The following is an 18,378-nucleotide window of genomic DNA, read 5'->3' on the forward strand; positions in this document are numbered from 1 at the left end:
TAGCAGCACCACCCTTCATCTGAAGGCTGGAAAGGGGCTCAACACATTCCCAAATTTTCCCTCAAGCCCTACTTGAACCATGCCAGTGTTCAGCCACTCACTGCCGTGTGAACCCTGGGGGTTCTGCTCCAATCAACCATTCCTTGGGCATTAAAGAACCCCCTGGGATCACCTCTTCAGGTAAGGTTCACATGGAGAACAAAGACACTCCTGCCTTTGTCAACAAGGAAATGGCAAGGAGACAAACCAGGAGATAAACCAGGAGATAAGACAGAAAAGACAGAAGATAAACCTGAAGGTAAGACAAAAGATAAACGAGAGGATAAACCAGAAGTTAAGGCAGGAGATAAACCAGAAGTTAAGGCAGGACATAAACCAGAAGATAAGGCAGGAGATAAACCAGGAGATAAACCAGAAGATAAACCAGAAGATAAGGCAGGAGATAAACCAGAAGATAAACCAGAAGATAAGGCAGGAGATAAACCAGAAGTTAAGACAGAAGATAAACCAGAAGATAAGCTGGGTCAGCACTCAGGAGAGGAACCTCAGATGAACCTCTTGGTGCTCCCGGAGCAGGAGGAAGTGATCTCTGAGGCACAGCTTGAATCCTCTGCAGTCTTTGGGAGACACTTCCCACTGAGCTCCCAGCCTCCTGCCAGCCCTCCAGGACCTCGTGCCACTTCTTTGCTGAGAGGAGCTCCTTCCAAGCCCAGCCTCCATCCCAAGGGTTCCCAGGCTCCCAGGAAACCGTTCCCCAGCCCCAGAAGCAAAGCAGAACTTCTCACTTCTCAAACATTTTCCCCCATGGCAGCTGGCAAATCCCTTCCCTGGCTTCTCATCCAACTTGGACAAAATTACTGCAGAGAATCCCTCCTGCTCCCCTCCCCCCCGTGCAAAGCAATCCCAAGGGAGGGATGGTTCCGTGGGGACCCCCTGCTGGATTGCATCTGATTTCCCTCCTAAGTATGGAATGGGGAAGCGTCTCGAGGGCTATGGCTGTGACCTCCATACAGCTCTTTTGTCAAGTGCCATTTCATTAAAAAATCAGCCTTTTAACTGTGGACACATTTCAACCTCACCAAATCTGCTAATTATTGACAGTTGGTGAAGAGGAGATTTCACTTGTTCCTCCTGTTAAACTGCATCTAATTAGTAATTACTGGTTCACTGTCATCTTTACTGCAATAATCCCACTGCACATTGGCTCATTAACCTTTTGCTTTTCTAAAGCAGCCTGCCAACAAGATGAAGGCTAAAACAGATTGGAAAACAATAGCTCAGCCTTGGATTTTAGGCTGTTTATTCCCCTTGTCCTGGAGATCCAAAAGGAAGATTATTTTTAAGGAAAGGCTGAAACCATCCTGGTTCTGGAAGATGCCTCCAGTCGCGTTGAGCACCACCCTAAAACACCCTTTGAACTTCCCCCGGGTGAGAGCAGGAGTGCTCAGGTGGTCGAAGGCTCCTGTGCCATTGCCCAGCTCCATTTCTCCCTTTCCCACCTGGCCCTGTCCACCTCTGTGCCCCGATCCCTGCGGGCAGGGGTGACACGAGCTCCTGGTGGATCTGCTGGAGGAACGCTCTGCAGGAGCAGGGCCCACGGGGCAGAGAAGCAACCCCGTGGCTCTTTCTTCTGCTGCTACACTGAATTTCATTTGCACAAGTCCCATTTTCGGTTTGGAGCTGTCACAGCTGTTTCCATTGGCAGTGCATAGCTGAGTAGGAGTTGTCAGTGGGGATGCTGCGGGATTGGGAGAGGGAAGAGATTCCCCGGGGGGCATGGGAGGCAGTTGGAGGTTGTGGGCTAAATGCATTAACTACATGTTTCTCCTAAACTTAACAGCAGTGAATTACTCAATGCATATTGATGGGTTTAGGTAGCACAGTTAACACAATCCTGGGATGACAAGAACGTTTCTCAGCAGCTCCAGCGTGAGTATTCCCATGGATCCATGGTTTCATGGCTGATACGAGGGGTTTATTTTTGTAATGTTCTCTTTAAAGCCGTAATATCCAGAAACAAGCTGTGATTGTGGAGCACCGCTGCAGAAATCCAAGTGGAAATTCATCCCTACCAAACCCAGGGCTTGGATACGGACCCAAAAAAGGCTCAGGCTGCATTAACCTTGGCAGCACATGGAGGTTGCTCACCTCCAGAGTTCCCTTTCCCTGACACTGGTTGCAGCCAGAGCTGAGCTCTGATTTCACTGGAGTTGTTGTAACACAGGAGTAACTCCAGAGCAGCCACAGCTGATGGGGCAAGGTGGCTGCATTTACCCAGCAAATTCATTAAACCTATTGCAAGGCTTCAGTTCTGCTGGAAAACCAACCGTGAGCTTGAGCCCCGTCAGGAGAGAGGATCAAAGGTGGCCACACAGACTCCAGGCCCAAAACAAGCACTCCAGGACACATCAGCCTCTGTGTTTGCTCCACAAAAGGTTGTGAGTGTGTGAGCAAGGGCAGAACTTGGCTCACTCACAGCTCCTGCAGGGGCTGCTGCTCACAGCACAGCCCCGTTTTTGGAACAGAACACGTCTCCACACCTTGCTGCTGATTTGGTACAACAGCCTGGCCCTGTCCTGCTGTGCCCATCACCGAGGCCGTGGGGAAAGCCAAGACATTCCCACAGAGATCAGTGCTTAAACACCTCTGCATTCCTCCTCTGACAAGACAGAATCGTGGAATCATTCAGGTTGGAAAAGACTCCAAGGTCTTCAAGCCCAACTGCTGAAGTTCAGGGTCTGGTGAGGAGTGCACAAAAATTCACAGGTTTTGAGAAACACTCCCTGCAAGGAGACTTGGATTTCCCATCCAGAAATGGATCTAGAGGGACTGGTCCAGGTAAATCACTCGCTTTGCTCCCTTGAGGATCCCCACAGAAACCTCCAAAGAGATTTTGGAGAAACACTCACATGTTAATATAAAATGCAAACATAATGGGAAAATAGGCTGGCAGAGCTGGGAATGTTCCCCTGGAGAAGGGGAAAAATCCAGGGAATCCTCAGAGTCCCTGCAGGGGCTCCAGGAGAGCTGCAGAGGGACTGGGGACAAGGGACAGGGACAGGACACAGGGAATGGCTGCCACTGGCCAAGGGGAGATTGGGCTGGGATCTTGGCAAGGAATTGCTGGCTGGGAGGGTGGGCAGGGACTGGGCTGGAATTCCCAGATTGGCTGTGGCTGCCCCTGGATCCCTGGCAGTGCCCAAGGCCAGGCTGGACCCAACTGGGACAGTGGGAGGTGTCCCTGCCATGGATGGGTGGCACTGGGTGGGATTTAGGGTGTCTCCTGATCCAGACCATTCCAGGATTCTGTGACTGATCAGCCCTGGCTGCCCATGGAGCCCCTGAGCCCATGGTGTGAGCAGATGTGGGATCCAGCCGTGCAGGGCTCTCTCTGTGTGTGGAGCAGAGCTGGATGCCAGCAGGCAGAGCCCAGGCAGGCTCTGGGAGGGCTCCTTTTCCCTGGCAGGGTGTGTGGGCAGCCCACGTCATCCTGTCTGATCCCTAAGCAGGGCTGATTCATGTTTACTGTGCTGAGAACATCTCACTGCCTGCACAAGGTCACTCCCGACGACGCCGTCGCTTCCAGGGCTGCCTGCTGCCTGCAATCCCAGTATCCCCCGAGGAAAAGCACTCCTGAATTTCCCCTGTGGGTTAGAGTTCACTCAGCTCCTGAAATCAAGGAGATTCTCCCTGCTGGAATACCAGGTACTGCACAGGAGAAGTCATCTGTCACCCAGAAAGCCACAGTTCCAGAGGGAGGTGTCCCTGGTCATGGCAGGACACGAGAGGGTCTCTGAGGTCCTTCCAGCCCAAACCATTTTAGAACCCCAGGATTTTGGCAATGTCTCCTTTGGGATAAATGAGGTTGGTGGTACCTGCTGTGGCCTTGCTTCCCTGATTATCCTGAAAGATTTTGCCTGGAAATAGGGAGGGAATTGGAAATTTCCAGGAAAATTGCACCAGGGAAGGCTCAAACTGGATATTAGGAAGGAATTCTTCCTGGAAAAGGTGGTCAGGCAGTGGAGTGCCCATCCCTGCAGGGGTTTCACAGCCCTGTGGCCGTGGCCCCTGGGGACAGGGGCAGTGGTGGCCCTGGCAGTGCTGGGGATGGTTGGACTCGTTGATCTCAGAGGGATTTTCCAGCCCCAAAAACGCTCAGATTCCCTGGGCAAGGAGCAGAAGGGATGCTGTGTGCCCCAGCCTCCTTCCCACGGGCAGGCTGGACGTGCTCCAGGCCCTACCTTGAGCAGGTGTGAGACCTGGCAGCGCTCCCCAGCCTTCCCCAAGCCCAGCCTGGGAGCAGAAGTCGGGCTCAGCTCAGAGCTGATGGCCTGGAGCTGAGGCTGAGCTCCTGCCAAAAGCACTGCCAGGCTCTGGGGATGCACGGAGCCCAGGAGAGGCAGGGAAATCACATTGCTCCTGCAACTGGGGCTTCTGCAGCTTCTGACTGCAACGCTGTGTCTGCTCCTGATGGAAGGGCTCCAAAAACGATGTTGACTAATTAGAAAAAGTTTAAGGAAGAGCCATATGAATCATTAAAGCTTCAGCAAACACGTCTTTTAGCAAGACGCTCCAAGACTGAGATAAATTCAGGTTCTTAGAGAGAAGGGACAGTTTTCTCTCAGCCTGGAGACAGCAAGAAGGACAACAGAGAATTCCCAACGTGTTTGTCAGTCAGCACACAAGTGTACAGCAAGATTCCCTGGCTGGAAGTCATGGATAAACCCATCCAGACTGAAAAAAATATGAATTCACGTGCAGACAGTGATACAAACTCCTGATCCAGCTGACAGGGAAAGAACCTCGTGAGAGAGCCCTTTTTTTCCTCCCTTAGGAACAGAGACCTTCTCTGGAAATGCACAGATTCACAGCCAGGAAAAGCTCCAAGCACCAAAATTAAAGCCTTAAAATAAACCCACCCGAGCAATTTGTTCAACTAAATTGGTCTGAGTGACTGCATTGGTCATTCCCTGTTTCCTTGGCTGGTTTTCCTTTGCTCACCCCCAGGCTGGGTCTTCCCAGGAGATGAAAAAGCAAAAAGCCCTCAGAGAAGCTCTGGGGAAGAGCGTCCCCCTCAGATGTGTGTCCAGGCTCTTGGCCTCATGGACAGAGCTTGGAGTCAATATTTTAACCCCAAGGAAACCCCAGTGTGAGGGAGAGGGGCCTTCCCCTGCCTGGTGAAGCTGTGCTGTTCAGGAGAGGGATATTCACAGAATTTTACACAGAATTCACAGAATCACAAGGTTGGAAGAGACCGTAAAGACCATGGAGTCCAGCCCAGCCCAACACCTGAGCTAAACCCTGGCCCCCCGTGCCACATCCAGGCTTTGTTAAACACACCCAGGGATGGGGACTGCACCACCTCCCAGGGCAGAACATTCCAGAACTTTAGCACCCTTTCTGTAAAAACTTTTCCCTAAAATCCAGCCTGAATTTCCCCTGGCACAGCTGCAGGCTGTGTGCTCTGGTTGTGTCAGTGCCTGCAGACAGAGCCCAGCCCCAGCTGAGCACAGGCACCTTCCAGGAGCTGGGCAGGGTGAGGAGGGCACCCCTGAGTCTCCTTTTCTCCAGCTGAGCACCCGCAGCTCCCTCAGGGGTTCCTCTCAGGGTTTGTGTTCCCAGCCCCTCTCCAGCCTCGTTGTCCCCTCTCAAACATTCCCAAAGTTCTTCCCAAACCGAGGGCTGGGCGCAGCACTGGAGCGCTCAGTACGAGGACAGAAACCCCCTCCCCCAGGGAAGGAGGCCCACGGGAGTGGGGCAGTGCCCCAGGAAGGCAGAGGGGCCGTGCTTTGTCCCCCCGGAGCCCACTGACCTCGGACATCTGCGGGAAGAGGCTGATGGCCAGCGGCAGCGCCAGGCCAAAGGCAGCGAGGCACACGAGGCTTTGCACCGGGAGCAGCATCCGGGGCCGGGCCCTCAGCAGCCACGTCCTGCAAGGGAAAGGCTGGGTTAGAGGCTCCAGGGTCCTGCGAGGGACAGGCTGGGTTAGAGGCTCCAGGGTCCTGCGAGGGACAGGCTGGGTTAGAGGCTCCAGGGTCCTGCGAGGGACAGGCTGGGTTAGAGGCTCCAGGGTCCTGCAAGGGACAGGCTGGGTTAGAGGCTCCAGGGTCCTGCGAGGGACAGGCTGGGTTAGAGGCTCCAGGGTCCTGCAAGGGACAGGCTGGGTTAGAGGCTCCAGGGACACGCGCAGCCCCACAGCCACGCGTGGGCCCAGGCAGCCCTTCAGAACGTGTTTGTTGTGGAGATGCTCCAGCAGCCTCGGGCTGTGGGTGACAGGGCCGTGCCTGAAACTGCCAGGGCAGGCCAGCCTGAAGACCCTTTAGTTCTGGTTACATTGCATTTTATATTTTTCTTTGCTGAGCATCTTAACAACCAATCAATACCTTTACTTTTACCTACAGCCCATCACTGTAGCCATGATATTTTATGAAAAATCCTTTCCTAGGATTTTTCCCGTCCTGAGGAGCTGAGAGCCTCAGGAAAGAAATGTAAACAATAACTGTGTGCTGCTGTGGAGTGCCACAGGTGCATCTTCCATTGGTCCATGTGGATTGTTTTCAATTGGTGACCAACCACAGCCACCTGTGCCAAGGCTGTGAGCAGTCACAGGATTCTGTTCTGGTCTTTGTAGCCTTCTGATCCTTCTTCTCTCTCTGTTCTTTTAGTATAGTTTTAATGTAGTATTTTAATATAATATATAACATAATAAATCAGCCTTCTGAGCAAAATGGAGTCAAGCCTCGTGTCCTCACACAGGGGTGGATCGCCGCAACACATCACAACTACTCTCATTGCCATATTATGGTCATTACTATGAGTTAGTGTGTTACAGTTTAAGCTTAAAGTTGGTTTTCAGTTTTCTTACAGAGGAAAATGCTTAGACTTTTTTCCTACTTGCCACATCGACATGTTGGTTTCCCTGTGGAATCCTCCTGCTTTTCCTATTTCTGCTTGGAAAATACATCTTTTTGTTTGTGGTCAACAAATCCTTTGCTCTAGCCATAAAACCTCCTTCCAGCTCAACTTAACCTTTGCTTTCTTGGTTATCCAGAAAATGTCCTGGCTCAGCAACTGGCAATTTAGACATCTATTGTTCTTCTGTATCAAAACTTGCTTCCACCTCTATCCCTTCTCAGGTTCTACATTCAGAGATGTTTCTGCCAAGCACACACATCTGTGAGACTTTGTCAAACTTTCATCCTTCCCAAAGGGCAGAGCAGGACACCCCTGCATGGACACTGCTGCTCACCTGGGGCCCCTCTCCTCACTGCTGACAGTCCCCTCAGAGAATCATGGAATGGGTTGGCTTGGGAAGAGCCTTCAAATGGTCCAAGTCCTCCTCCTGCCATGGCAGGGACACCCCCCAGCCCTGTCCAGCCATGGCAGGGACACCTCCCCATGCCAGGGTCCCCCCAGCCCTGTCCAGCCATGGCAGGGACACCTCCCCATGCCAGGGTCCCCCCAGCCCTGTCCAGCCATGGCAGGGACACCTCCCCATGCCAGGGTCCCCCCAGCCCGGCCTGGGGCACTGCCAGGGGTGGCACCTCGTCCTCAGCAGGTGACCCCCACCCTGCCCCACAGCTCTGGGAAAGGCACTGGGAAAGGCACAGGCAGCTTCATTAACGGGGGAATAAAGCCACAGCACTGACGAGCCCTTCATTTGTTAAAGGATGTTTGAACATTTCCTGGTCCTGGGGGAGGTTTATGAGTCCAAACTGCTGAAGATCCTGCCAGGTCAGGTTCTGGTAATGACCCAAAAGTGACCCTTCTGTTGGAACTAGCACCAGAAAACTGGGACATTTGGCTGGTAGGAGCTGGTATATTAAATATATTCCAGGATACAGGGCCTCAGGCAGTTTACCAATGCCAAAGGGGAAAATATCATTTGTGAGGGATTTATTCCAGAGCCATTTACAAAAAGGATCCCTATCATTCAACTGAAAAAAATGAGAAAATAAACCAGCACCAGGACAGGGAGTTTTGTTGGAATGTTCAGTGTTTGAGCAATGTGGAGAGGGAGTGGATTTACTGCTGGGTTCTTTAGGACACAGGGAGCAGCTGGAGCTGGGCCAGGGCAGGTTGAGGTTGGATTTTAGGGACAGGTGGATTTTACCCACCCCCAGAGGGTGCTGGGCACTGCCCAGGCTGCCCAGGGAATGGGCTCAGCCCAAGGCTGCCAGAGCTCCAGGAGCGTTGGGACACTGCTCCAGGGATGCCCAGGGTGGGATTTTGGGGGTCTGGGCAGGGCCAGGGGCTGCATGGATGATCCCTGCAGATCCAGCTCAGGATATTCCACGATCTCCTTCCCCCTGGGATGAACACAGGAGCTCTCCTTGGCCAGGGAAGATACAGGAGACAACAGCAAGCCCTGATCATCCACCCCTGTGGTGACATCCCTGGGATTAAACCCCTCCCAATCCAAATCCACCCTTCCCAGGTGCCAGGAGCCCTTCCCAGCCCGGGGCTGGCCATGCCCTGCCCTGGCACGGGGCTCAGCCAGCTTGGACCCCAGGTCACCTCAGCTCCATGTCCACGCTGGCCCCAAGCACACCTGGGGCATCTGGGGAGAAGGAATTCATGTCCTGCTCCTGCCTCAGCCTCCCCACCCTGCTGAGAGCTGCCAGGAGCCTGGGGAGACGTGGGGAGAGCAAGCAGCAGAGTTTAACTCCTCCAGGATCTCAGCTCCTCACTAATAAGCTCTCGAGACAGAGTTGATCCTATCAATTTGTGCTGTGAAAATCAAGCTTCTGTTCTCCAATATTGAGCTGCTCTGTGCTGCACTGAGCACGGCTGATCTCAGAGCCTGGCACAGGAGCCTGCAAGGCTTTGTCCAAGAAGGGGAGCCGGTCACCTGAGCCAGCAGGACAGCAGGTCACCTGTCCAAGGAGGGGAGCCGGTCACCTGAGCCAGCAAGAAAGGTGACCCATCCAAGGAGGAAAAGTCACCTGTCCAAGCAGGAAAGATGACCTGTCCAAGGAGGACAGCAGGTCACCTGTCCCAAAAGGAAAGGTGGCAAGTCCCAGCAGGGCAGCAGCTGAGCTGCTCCACACCCTGTAACACCTGCCCTGTTTCAGGACTGCCCTGGATAAGCTCTGATCATCCCTGGCTACACACACAGGGGCAGCTCCTGGGGCTGGGATCATCCCTGATCATCCCTGGGGGCAGAGGGGCAGCCCCTGGAGCTGTGATCATCCCTGATCATCCCTGAATGCACAGGGGCAGTCCCTGGAGCTGTGATCATCCCTGATCATCCCTGGGTGCACAGGGGCAGCTCCTGGAGCTCTGCTCATCCCTGGAGGCACAGAGGCTGTGATCATTCCTGATCATCCCTGGGTGCACAGGGGCAGTTCCTGGAGCTGTGATCATCCCTGATCATCCCTGGGTGCACACACACAGGCAGCTCCTGGAGCTCTGCTCATCCCTGGGTGCACAGGGGCAGCCCCTGGAGATGTGATCATCCCTGATCATCCCTGGATTCACAGAGGCAGATCCTGGGGCTGTGATCACCCCTGGATGCAGACACAGGGGCAGTTCCTGGGGCTCTGCTCATCCCTGGGTGCACAGGGGCAGCTCCTGGGGCTCTGCTCATCCCTGGGTGCACAGGGGCAGCTCCTGGAGCTGGGATCATCCCTGGGTGCACAGGGGCAGCTCCTGGGGCTGTGATCACCCCTGGGTGCACAGGGGCAGCTCCTGGAGCTCTGATCACCCCTGGGTGCACAGGGACAGCTCCTGGAGCTGGGATCATCCCTGGAGGCATAGGGGCAGCTCCTGGGCTGGTTTTTGCCCTGCTGAAGCTGCTGTGATCCGTGAGAGCCCTCGCTGGGACACTCCCACAGCAGATCCTCACAGCCTCCCGGGGCTCAGTTTAGAGCCAAGGCATCGCTGCTGCCACCACCCCTGACATCTTAATTTGGAACTGCACCCTCTGTAATTACTGCCCTGTCGGGGACCTTATAATCACCCAAGTAAAACCTCAACCAATTTAAAAGGATCCCGGGTCCAGCCCCCAGGTGTGACTTCCAGGGGTGCTTCCAGCCCAGGCCAGTTCAAATTACAAGGGCCGACCTCCTAATTAGGAAGAGTTATGGCTCGATTTAAAAAGGAGAGCAGACTAATTAACACATGTAGTGTAATGTCTTAATTGGGATTCAGCTTGGAGAATTTGTGTGGTTCAGAATAAATGACTCATAATTAGCCAAGAGGTCCAGTTTTCTCCTGTCCCTGGGATCCCTGCTCCTGACACCGAGCTGGGGAGGAAGGGGAGTTAAATATTGCATTTTGTGAGCTGTCAGCTGCACTGCAAATCCCTCTTTGCACCCATTAACCCCCCATTGGAGGGGAGTGATGAGGAGCCTCCCAAGGGCTTCACTGCAGAGGATCAGCACAGATTGAAAATAAATTAATAAAATAAAATATCCGTGTGGAAATGAAATTAATATCCATGTGGTGAAGAGGGATTTAGCTCACACCACTGCCCTGCCTGCTCTGCCAAAGGGTTGGGTCAGGGAACGGGGAGGTCTGGACCTTCAGAGCCCCCTGAGAGCCCAACTCTGGCATCTCCTGGAGCCCAAACAATCCCAGGGTGAGGGGGGTTGGGAGGGAGGCACCCAGTCCAACCTCCCTGCTTGAGCAGGGTCCCCTGGAGCAGAGAATTCAGGATTGTGTCCAGATGGATTTGGAGTATCTCAAAAGATCCTCAAAATAGAGATATTAAAAATTGAATTACTGAACATCTCCAGAGATGTTCAAAAAGCAGAGGAAGGAGCCTGATTTGTTCACAGGAGCAAACCCCATCCCACTGTAACCCTGCAGAAATATTGGTGCTGTTTCACAGGGGAACAGGAGTTTTAGGGACCTCACCCCATGCACAGGACAGGAGCAGCTTTGGAATTAAACCCTGGCTCAGATTATTCAACAAGGAGTTGGAGAGTTTGCACCAAGAGCTGCAAAACCCTGGAGAAGCTGCAGGAGGACAAGAGAATTGTGGAATCACAGAATGGTTGGGGTTGGAAGGGACCTTAAAGCCCCCCAGGGACACCTCCCACTGTCCCAGGTGGATCCCAGCCCCAGTGTCCAGCCTGGTCTTGGGCACTGCCAGGGATCCAGGGGCAGCCACAGCTGCTCTGGGAATTCCATCCCAGCCAGGAATTCCTTGCCAAGATCTGATCCAAACCTCCCCTCACTCAGCTGGGCACCATCTCCCCTTGTCCTTGCCCTCCCTGCTCTTGGGAAAAGTCCCTCTCCAGCCTTTCCTAAGCCCCCTTTAACACGTTCATTTTATTGTCTCCAGTTTCATAACTCAACACTTTTTCTGTGTCTCATTGGCATAACTGCTCCACGATTCTCCCCTGACCTTCGGATGGCAAAGAACAGGAAATTCCACAACACTTCCCTCCTCCTCCTCCCCTTTTCCTTCAAGCTTTGTTCCTTTACCCCTTCCAACCCCGCCATGCCTCTTCCTCCTGCCATTTCCCTTTACACCTGTGGTGCTTTCAGTGGTGGTTTAGTGCTGGGAAGATGCTGAGGGAGGCAGGGAGAGGCTGGGAATGTTCAGCTGAGGAGGCACCGGAGGCGGCCGAGCCCGCGGCTCCGTGTCCGTAGGTACAAACACACACAGACAGTGCATCTGCTGCACAGAGACAGAGTGTTGGAGCTCTTGTAAATACACCTTCATTCAACTTTCATCACAGCGTTCATTAGTGGTTTAAATTTTGCATAATTTGGCAGCTGCCTCTGGCGTTTTTCAGGAGGTGCTGTAATTTATTCCATATGGAAGTCAGGCGCTGCACTCCGAAGGAGTTATCGGGTGCACTGAACCAGGCCTGTATTTGTCTGGGAGGAGGTGTCAGATGCTAAACTAAACATGACAGGAGTGAACCCAAGTCTCCCAGCTGACAGATTCTGTGGGGTTTCTGTGGTGTTTGCTATAAACAGGTTCAGAGGCAGCGCAGACACCGCGAGACGCCGGCGCCGCCGCGGGGCGCGGGGAGCGCCCGGATCCTGGGGGATCCTGGGGGATCCTGGGGGATCCTGAGCGATCCCACACTCCTCACAACACGCCAAGGAAGTTTGGGATCCCCAGATCCCCGTCCTGCTGAGCCTGTCAGGGCTCTGCTCTGCTCCCCAGCTTTTCTCGCTCATTTTGGGTCATTTTGGGAAATCTGAGCTCTACCAGCCACCAGCAGCTCTGCTGTCCCACCCAGCCAGGCCAGCACTGTCCTCACCCCGCAGCCCCAGCCCTGAGCCCCTCCAGAGGACACAGCAGATGCAAAACGAGGGAGGCTGGGGGTTTTTGTGCTTGATTGACACCATTAAAGGAGCAGTTTCCGTGTTTACTCTGGGAACAGCCCCAGCAGTTGAAGGTGTTGCTGCTGGCAGCTGCTGAGCCCAAACAAACTTCACTGAGGGCTGGGCTGGACGGGGCCCTGGAGGAAAAGCTCCTGTGGGAACATCCTGCACTGTCTGACAGGGGAATGTCTCCAGGAGAAGCCCATGGACACGAGGGCCAGGGGGGCCTCCTGCCTCACCCCGGTTCTGCAGTGACAAACAAGGCTCAGGCAGAGGAAAATGCCCTTCCAGCACCACAAAGCACTGGCCAGCCCCCAGGAAAATCCATTTTTCCTTGTGCCACTGGTTCAGCTCAGCCAGAGCAGCTCTGCTGTGCTGATCCAGCCTGGGAGCATCCTGATTTTATGGGATTTACAGGAAAACAGCCCCAGGAACAGCCCCCTTCTTGCTGTACAAGAAGGATCTGGAGATGAAGAAGAGCAGAAATGCTCCTCTTCCATGGACACAACTGTTCTGCTCCCGTTTCTCCCTCAGCTCCTGCCCTTTGCCAGCAGCTCCAGCTTTGTCTCCTCCACAGACACTGCCCAGCCAGCTCCAAGGCCTTCTCCAGTGCATCCTGGCATTCCCGAGCTCTTGGAACCTTCTCAGCCCTGCTCTGTGCTTCTGACCCTCTGAAAAGTCTTCTCTGAGGGACACAGAGGAGGTGTGAGATAAGATAAGGATGCAAGAAGAGCCCAGGTTCCTCACCCTCTACTCAGAGATCCCCAAAGTGTCCCCAGCAGATGCTGGTGATGGACTGAGCTTCTCCAACGCCTGGCCAGACCACAGGAGACAAAAATTTGGGCTCTTCCAACACAGAGCTCAGACTGAGGCTGCATTTGGAGCTGGCCTGCCCCTCACCAACCAGCTGCAGCTTCTGCAGCACCAAGGCTGCTGGAGAAGGCTTGCGTGGTGGCTGGGAGCAAACAGCTCCATCTCCCAAATTTCATAACAACCAAACAAAGGACTCACGGAAGGGGCTGAACACAGGGCATAAAGGGAGATGGGGATGAAGGGCACAACTTCCTGCAGTGGATGCTGCTGTCCCCACACCTGTGTGACACAGAGACACCACAGAATCCCCACTGCCAGTCACCCTCATCCCTCAGACACCGCCCAACCAATATTTTCCCGCACCAAAAGTTGCCAGCGCGGATATTATTTATAAAACTCAATGAGAATACATCTGCACGGAATAACTGACACCGTGTTCCCTGCGTGGCATATGCAGGCTGAAAATAAACATTGATTCTATATGTTCACTGCTCCAGCAGAGCGTCCAAGCAGCAGGAAATGCATGAAACATGGGCAAGAACGGGAGCGCGGCAGTGGGAGGGAACATGGAATTGCTTGGAGAGCAGAGAGGCGGCCCCGGGAGTTAAAATACACAGCAGGCAAAGAGACGAGAGGAGCCAAGAGAGCTGAAAAAAATGGCACAAGAGACGAGAGAGGCAGCTGGGGGAGTTAAAACATGCAGATGGAGAGATGGCTGGGAGAGAGGAAAGACCTGGATCCGAGCAGAGAGACGGCGGCCGGGAACTGGCCACTTAAAATAAACTTTGGGAGCAGCGAGGTGGGCAGAATTCCTGGGAGCTGAAACCCTGCTGGGAGCAGGGGCTGGGCCCTGGAGGGGTGGGAGTGCCACCCAGCTGAGCACCGTCACCCACCTGCACCCGGGATCACACCGGGCACGGGAACTGTCCCCTCCTTCCCATATCCCAAATTCAAACTACTCGCAGGAGTCATCCCTTCCTTCCGCACAATCCCAAATACAAATGAGGAATCTCTCCCTTCCTTCCCCACAATCCCAAATGCAAATCCATAGGAAGACTCATCCCCTACTTCTCACAATCCTAAATGTAAATCCATTGGAAGAATCATCCCCTACTTCCCACAATCCCAAATGCAAATCCATTGGAGGAATTGTTCCTTCCTTCCATTATCCCAAATTCAAACTACTCGGAGGAATCGCTCCCTTCCTTCCCCACAATCCCAAATGCAAATCCATTGGAAGAATCATCCCCTACTTCTCACAATCCTAAATGCAAATCCATTGGAAGAATCATCCCCTACTTCCCACAATCCCAAATGCAAATCCTTTGAAGGAATCATCCCTTGCTTCCCCACAATCCCAAATTCAAACTACTCGGAGGAGTCTCTCCCTTCCTTCCCCACAATCCCAAATGCAAATCCATTGGAGGAATTGTTCCTTTCCTTCCCCACATCCCAAATGACTGGGAGGAATCATTCCCTCCTTCCCATATCCCAAATGCAAAGCCATTGGAGGATCCAGATTGTGGCTCCTGATCCCAGCTCTGCAGAGTGACACCTTCATCCTTCCCATTTACAGCCCCTGCAGGGATTTCTATAAATAAATGGATAATGCCTGCCTGGATCTCACCCCCATTAAAACCACCCTCCTCAAACTCAAATTCTACTAAATTTATCAAGTTACACTTTCCCCAAACGCTCCAAAGGGTTTTTTTTCCCTTTCAGCTCTGAGTGAGCCCTTTAGGAACCAGTTTTAAGATCTGAGAGCTGACTTCAGACCCCTGAGGCACAGACAGGGACACTCCCCGTGTCCCAGGGCTGCTCCAGAGCTGCCACCAGCCCCAGCAGCGTGGCCAAGCCACAGCTCACTCCCCATCCCTGCTGCTTCTCACTCCCAGCCTTCCAGGAATCCAAGGATATCTGATGGAAAATGCAGCAGGCACAAAGCTCCGGGCAGAATTCAGGCAGGCAAAAGCAGAGCCCGGATATTTTTATACCCACGGAGTTTTGTGGCAGCGAGAAGGGAAATTTGCTCTCACAAACGTGAATTAAAGCTTTCAATAAGTTAAAGCGATGATCTTTTTTGAGGGCAATCTCCTGTAAGTTCACAGATAAAATCAGTTTCAGAAAGGCCTGCACTGAGCACAGGTGCATTCAGCAAAACTCGTATCAATCCAAGGATTTATGATGCCCCTGAGGACAAAGAACTGATTTACTGGTTTTATTTTGCTGCAAAGGATGGAGCAAATTTCACCATCAGTTTTATTTTCTCCCCAGGTGCCAATCCAATTTTACTGCCAGGTTTATTTCAGCCTGGGGATGGCCCAGGATGGGCCCTCAGTGTGTCCTGCTGCAAACAATAATTTATTAATTTAGAGAGACATTTTCTATAAATTTCTCCAAATTTTTTGCACATAAAGGATTTTATCTGTGGGTACTCAGCAATAAAATAATTTCAAGCAATAATAATTTGTCCTGGGTGTTGATTTTTTTTATGGTTAAATGGGAACCAGTTAAACCAGTGGGAACACACTTTGCACCTCAGTGCAAAGCCTCAGTTCTACACACAACTCCTGAGTAAATTACTCCAGAGTAAGGCTTGGTCACTCCCAGGCACATTCCCAGCAGATCCTGCAGGGAAATCCTGGCTTTGTGGGTGACAAAGGACTTGGAGCAGGAAAGAGGCTGCAGAGATTTAGTCCAGAAGGAGATTGAAATAAAGTTCAAATGTTTTGCACAAAATTAGGGGGGTTGGAATCTGCTCCTCCTTGGAATTAGGTGGTGTTTGAGGTGTCTTCCTACCCAAACAATTCCATGATTCCATGACAATCTCTCTGAACACCAGCTGAGCCCTTTTAATCTTTGTTTCCTAAAAATCAGGGGCAGTTTTCCACTGAATTCGGGGGGTTTTGTCTCACACTGACCTTCCACAGTGGGTTATCCAAACTAGTGGGGTGTCAGGGTGAGCTAAAATAATCACACCAATATAAAACTTCAACAAGCTGGACATTGGTCCTACATGATGGGATGTGGGAATTTAATAAGCAAAAAAATCTATTTGGTGGATGAAATGCGAGGGGGGACCTTGTGGCTCTGCACAAGGAGGGGACAGGAGGGGACAGCTGGGGGGGTCGGGCTGTGCTCCAGGGAACAGGGACAGGAGCAGAGGGAACAGCACCAGGGAGGGTTTAGGATGGATTTGGGGAAATTCCTTCATGGAAAGGGCTGTTAAGCACTGGAAGGGGCTGGAGTCCCCATCCCTGGGGGGATTTCAAAGCCTGTGGGAAATGGATTTATAGAAAGTTCTCAAAGCCTGACATCTGTGCATCTGTATGCAAACCTTGAGATAAGAAATACTGACTTAGAAATGCCATAGAATAAGAGAAAAATTGTTGAGAGAGAAATTAAGTTTCAAAAGATAACCTTACAAAAAAGACGAGATACTTTGGAGAAATAGAACTATAAAAGATACATCGTAGTAAAACCCACCAGGGGTAATTTAAAATAATTACCTTTGAAACATTTACATATAGTTTTTACATAGTGGAGCTAAAGCTAATAAGCCAGGAAACACTTATAGTGTATTGCAATTAAGAAATAGCTTCTGATTGCAATAACATAGCTTACAACATCTGTATTATCTCACCCTTCACACGAGACTAAAAATAAAATAAAAGTTTTTTAAACCCCATCTCTAAACCAAAATAAACCATAAACCAACAAAAGCCCTGTGGATGTGGCCCTTGGGGACATGGGACAGCAGTGGCAGTGCCGGGGATGGTTGGACTGGATGACCTTGGAGGACCTTTCCAGCCCAAACCATTCCATGATCCCATAAAATCCCCGTGCCTGGCACCCTCTGAGGCCCTTCCCTCCCTTCCCCCGGGGCAGACTCACTTCTCCAGCACGGACATGATGATGGGAGGTAGAACCAGTATAGGCATGGGCAGGACCACTCTGGTCAGGGCTGTTTCCAGCAGGGCCTGCGGAGCAAACACAAACAAAAACACATCCAGACATCCCAACAACCCCAGGATGGACCTGCCGGGCTCAGGATGGCTCTGAACTGTCATCCCAGACTCTGCAGCAGCTGACAAACCTCAGAGCAGTGGAGAATTGGAAAATCATGCCTGGATAAGGATTCTCCAAGCTCACTTTAAAAGCAAGCTCAGCTGTCATATATAGGGGGTCAAATTGCCAAGCCAAAGCAACTTGGATACTTTTTGATGCAGAAAATATCTGGGTTTATCATCAATTATCCCATCTGAGTACAGCTAGAGCTTGGCCAGAGCCTGAACTCTAATTGGTCTTATGTCACTGATGGGAATTAGATGGGAATCACTGATGGGAAACATGGGGGAAATATTGTAGTGGAGATGTTGGGGGGAAATGTTGGAGGGAAATGTTGGAGGGGAAATGTTGGAGGGGAAATGTTGGAGGGGAAATGTTGGAGGGAAATGTTGGAGGGGAAATGTAGGGAAATGTTGGAAGGAAATGTTGGAGGGAAATGTTGGAGGGGAAATGTTGGAGGGGAAATGTTGGAGGGAAATGTTGGAGGGGAAATGTAGGGAAATGTTGGAAGGAAATGTTGGAAGGAAATGTTGGAGGGAAATGTTGGAGGGGAAATGTTGTAGGGAAATGTTGGAGGGGAAATGTTGGAGGGGAGACATTGTGGAGGAAATGTTAGAGGTGAAATGTTGGAGGGGAAATGTAGGGAAAATGTTGGGGAAATGTTGTAGGGAAATGTTGGAGAAAGTAGAGAGGAAATGTTGGAGGGGGAATGTTGTAGAGAAATGTTGGAGGGGAAATGTGGGGGAAATGTTGTGATGGAAATGTTGGAGGGAAATGTAGGGAAATGTTGTAGGGAATTATTGTAGGGGAGACATCGTGGAGGAAATGTTAGAGGTGAAATGTTGGAGGGGAAATGTTGTAGACAAAATGTTGTGAGGGAAATGTTGTAGAGAAATGTTGGAGAAAGTGGAGGGGAAATGTTGTGGGGAAAATGTTGTAGGGAAAATGTTATAGGGAAAAGTAAGGGAGATGTTGTAGGGAAATATCCCACCATGGGCCGAGCAGCACTTTCAGCCCTTCCTGCCTGAGCTGAGCTTTGATCTCAGCCCCGTGCTGGGGATGCAGCTCCCTGCTGCTGCTCCAGGAATTGTTTTCCATCACTGCTGGTTCATTCCCTGGAGGGATTTGGGACACACAGGGCTCTCCTTTCCCTGAAAATCCCAACCACGGAGCTGCATTCTGCCTCCAGGATTCCTCCTTCCTGGCCAG

At 51.9% G+C, this 18,378-nt stretch overlaps 1 protein-coding gene across 1 annotated transcript in view; it reads right to left on the reverse strand.

Annotated features, from left to right (window-relative positions):
- Positions 1 to 18,378, reverse strand: part of SFXN5 (sideroflexin 5) — a 101,726-nt gene that overhangs the window by 12,854 nt on the left and 70,494 nt on the right. Inside the window, exons 12-13 of the mRNA XM_064419176.1 lie at positions 16,996 to 17,081; positions 5,813 to 5,930 (exon numbers count right to left, since the gene is read on the reverse strand). Of these exons, the coding sequence (XP_064275246.1) occupies positions 5,813 to 5,930; positions 16,996 to 17,081 (204 nt within the window). The remainder of the gene's footprint in view (positions 1 to 5,812; positions 5,931 to 16,995; positions 17,082 to 18,378) is intronic.

The sequence above is a fragment of the Passer domesticus genome, chromosome 4 (assembly GCF_036417665.1).
Source record: "Passer domesticus isolate bPasDom1 chromosome 4, bPasDom1.hap1, whole genome shotgun sequence".
NCBI classification, from domain to species: domain Eukaryota; kingdom Metazoa; phylum Chordata; class Aves; order Passeriformes; family Passeridae; genus Passer; species Passer domesticus.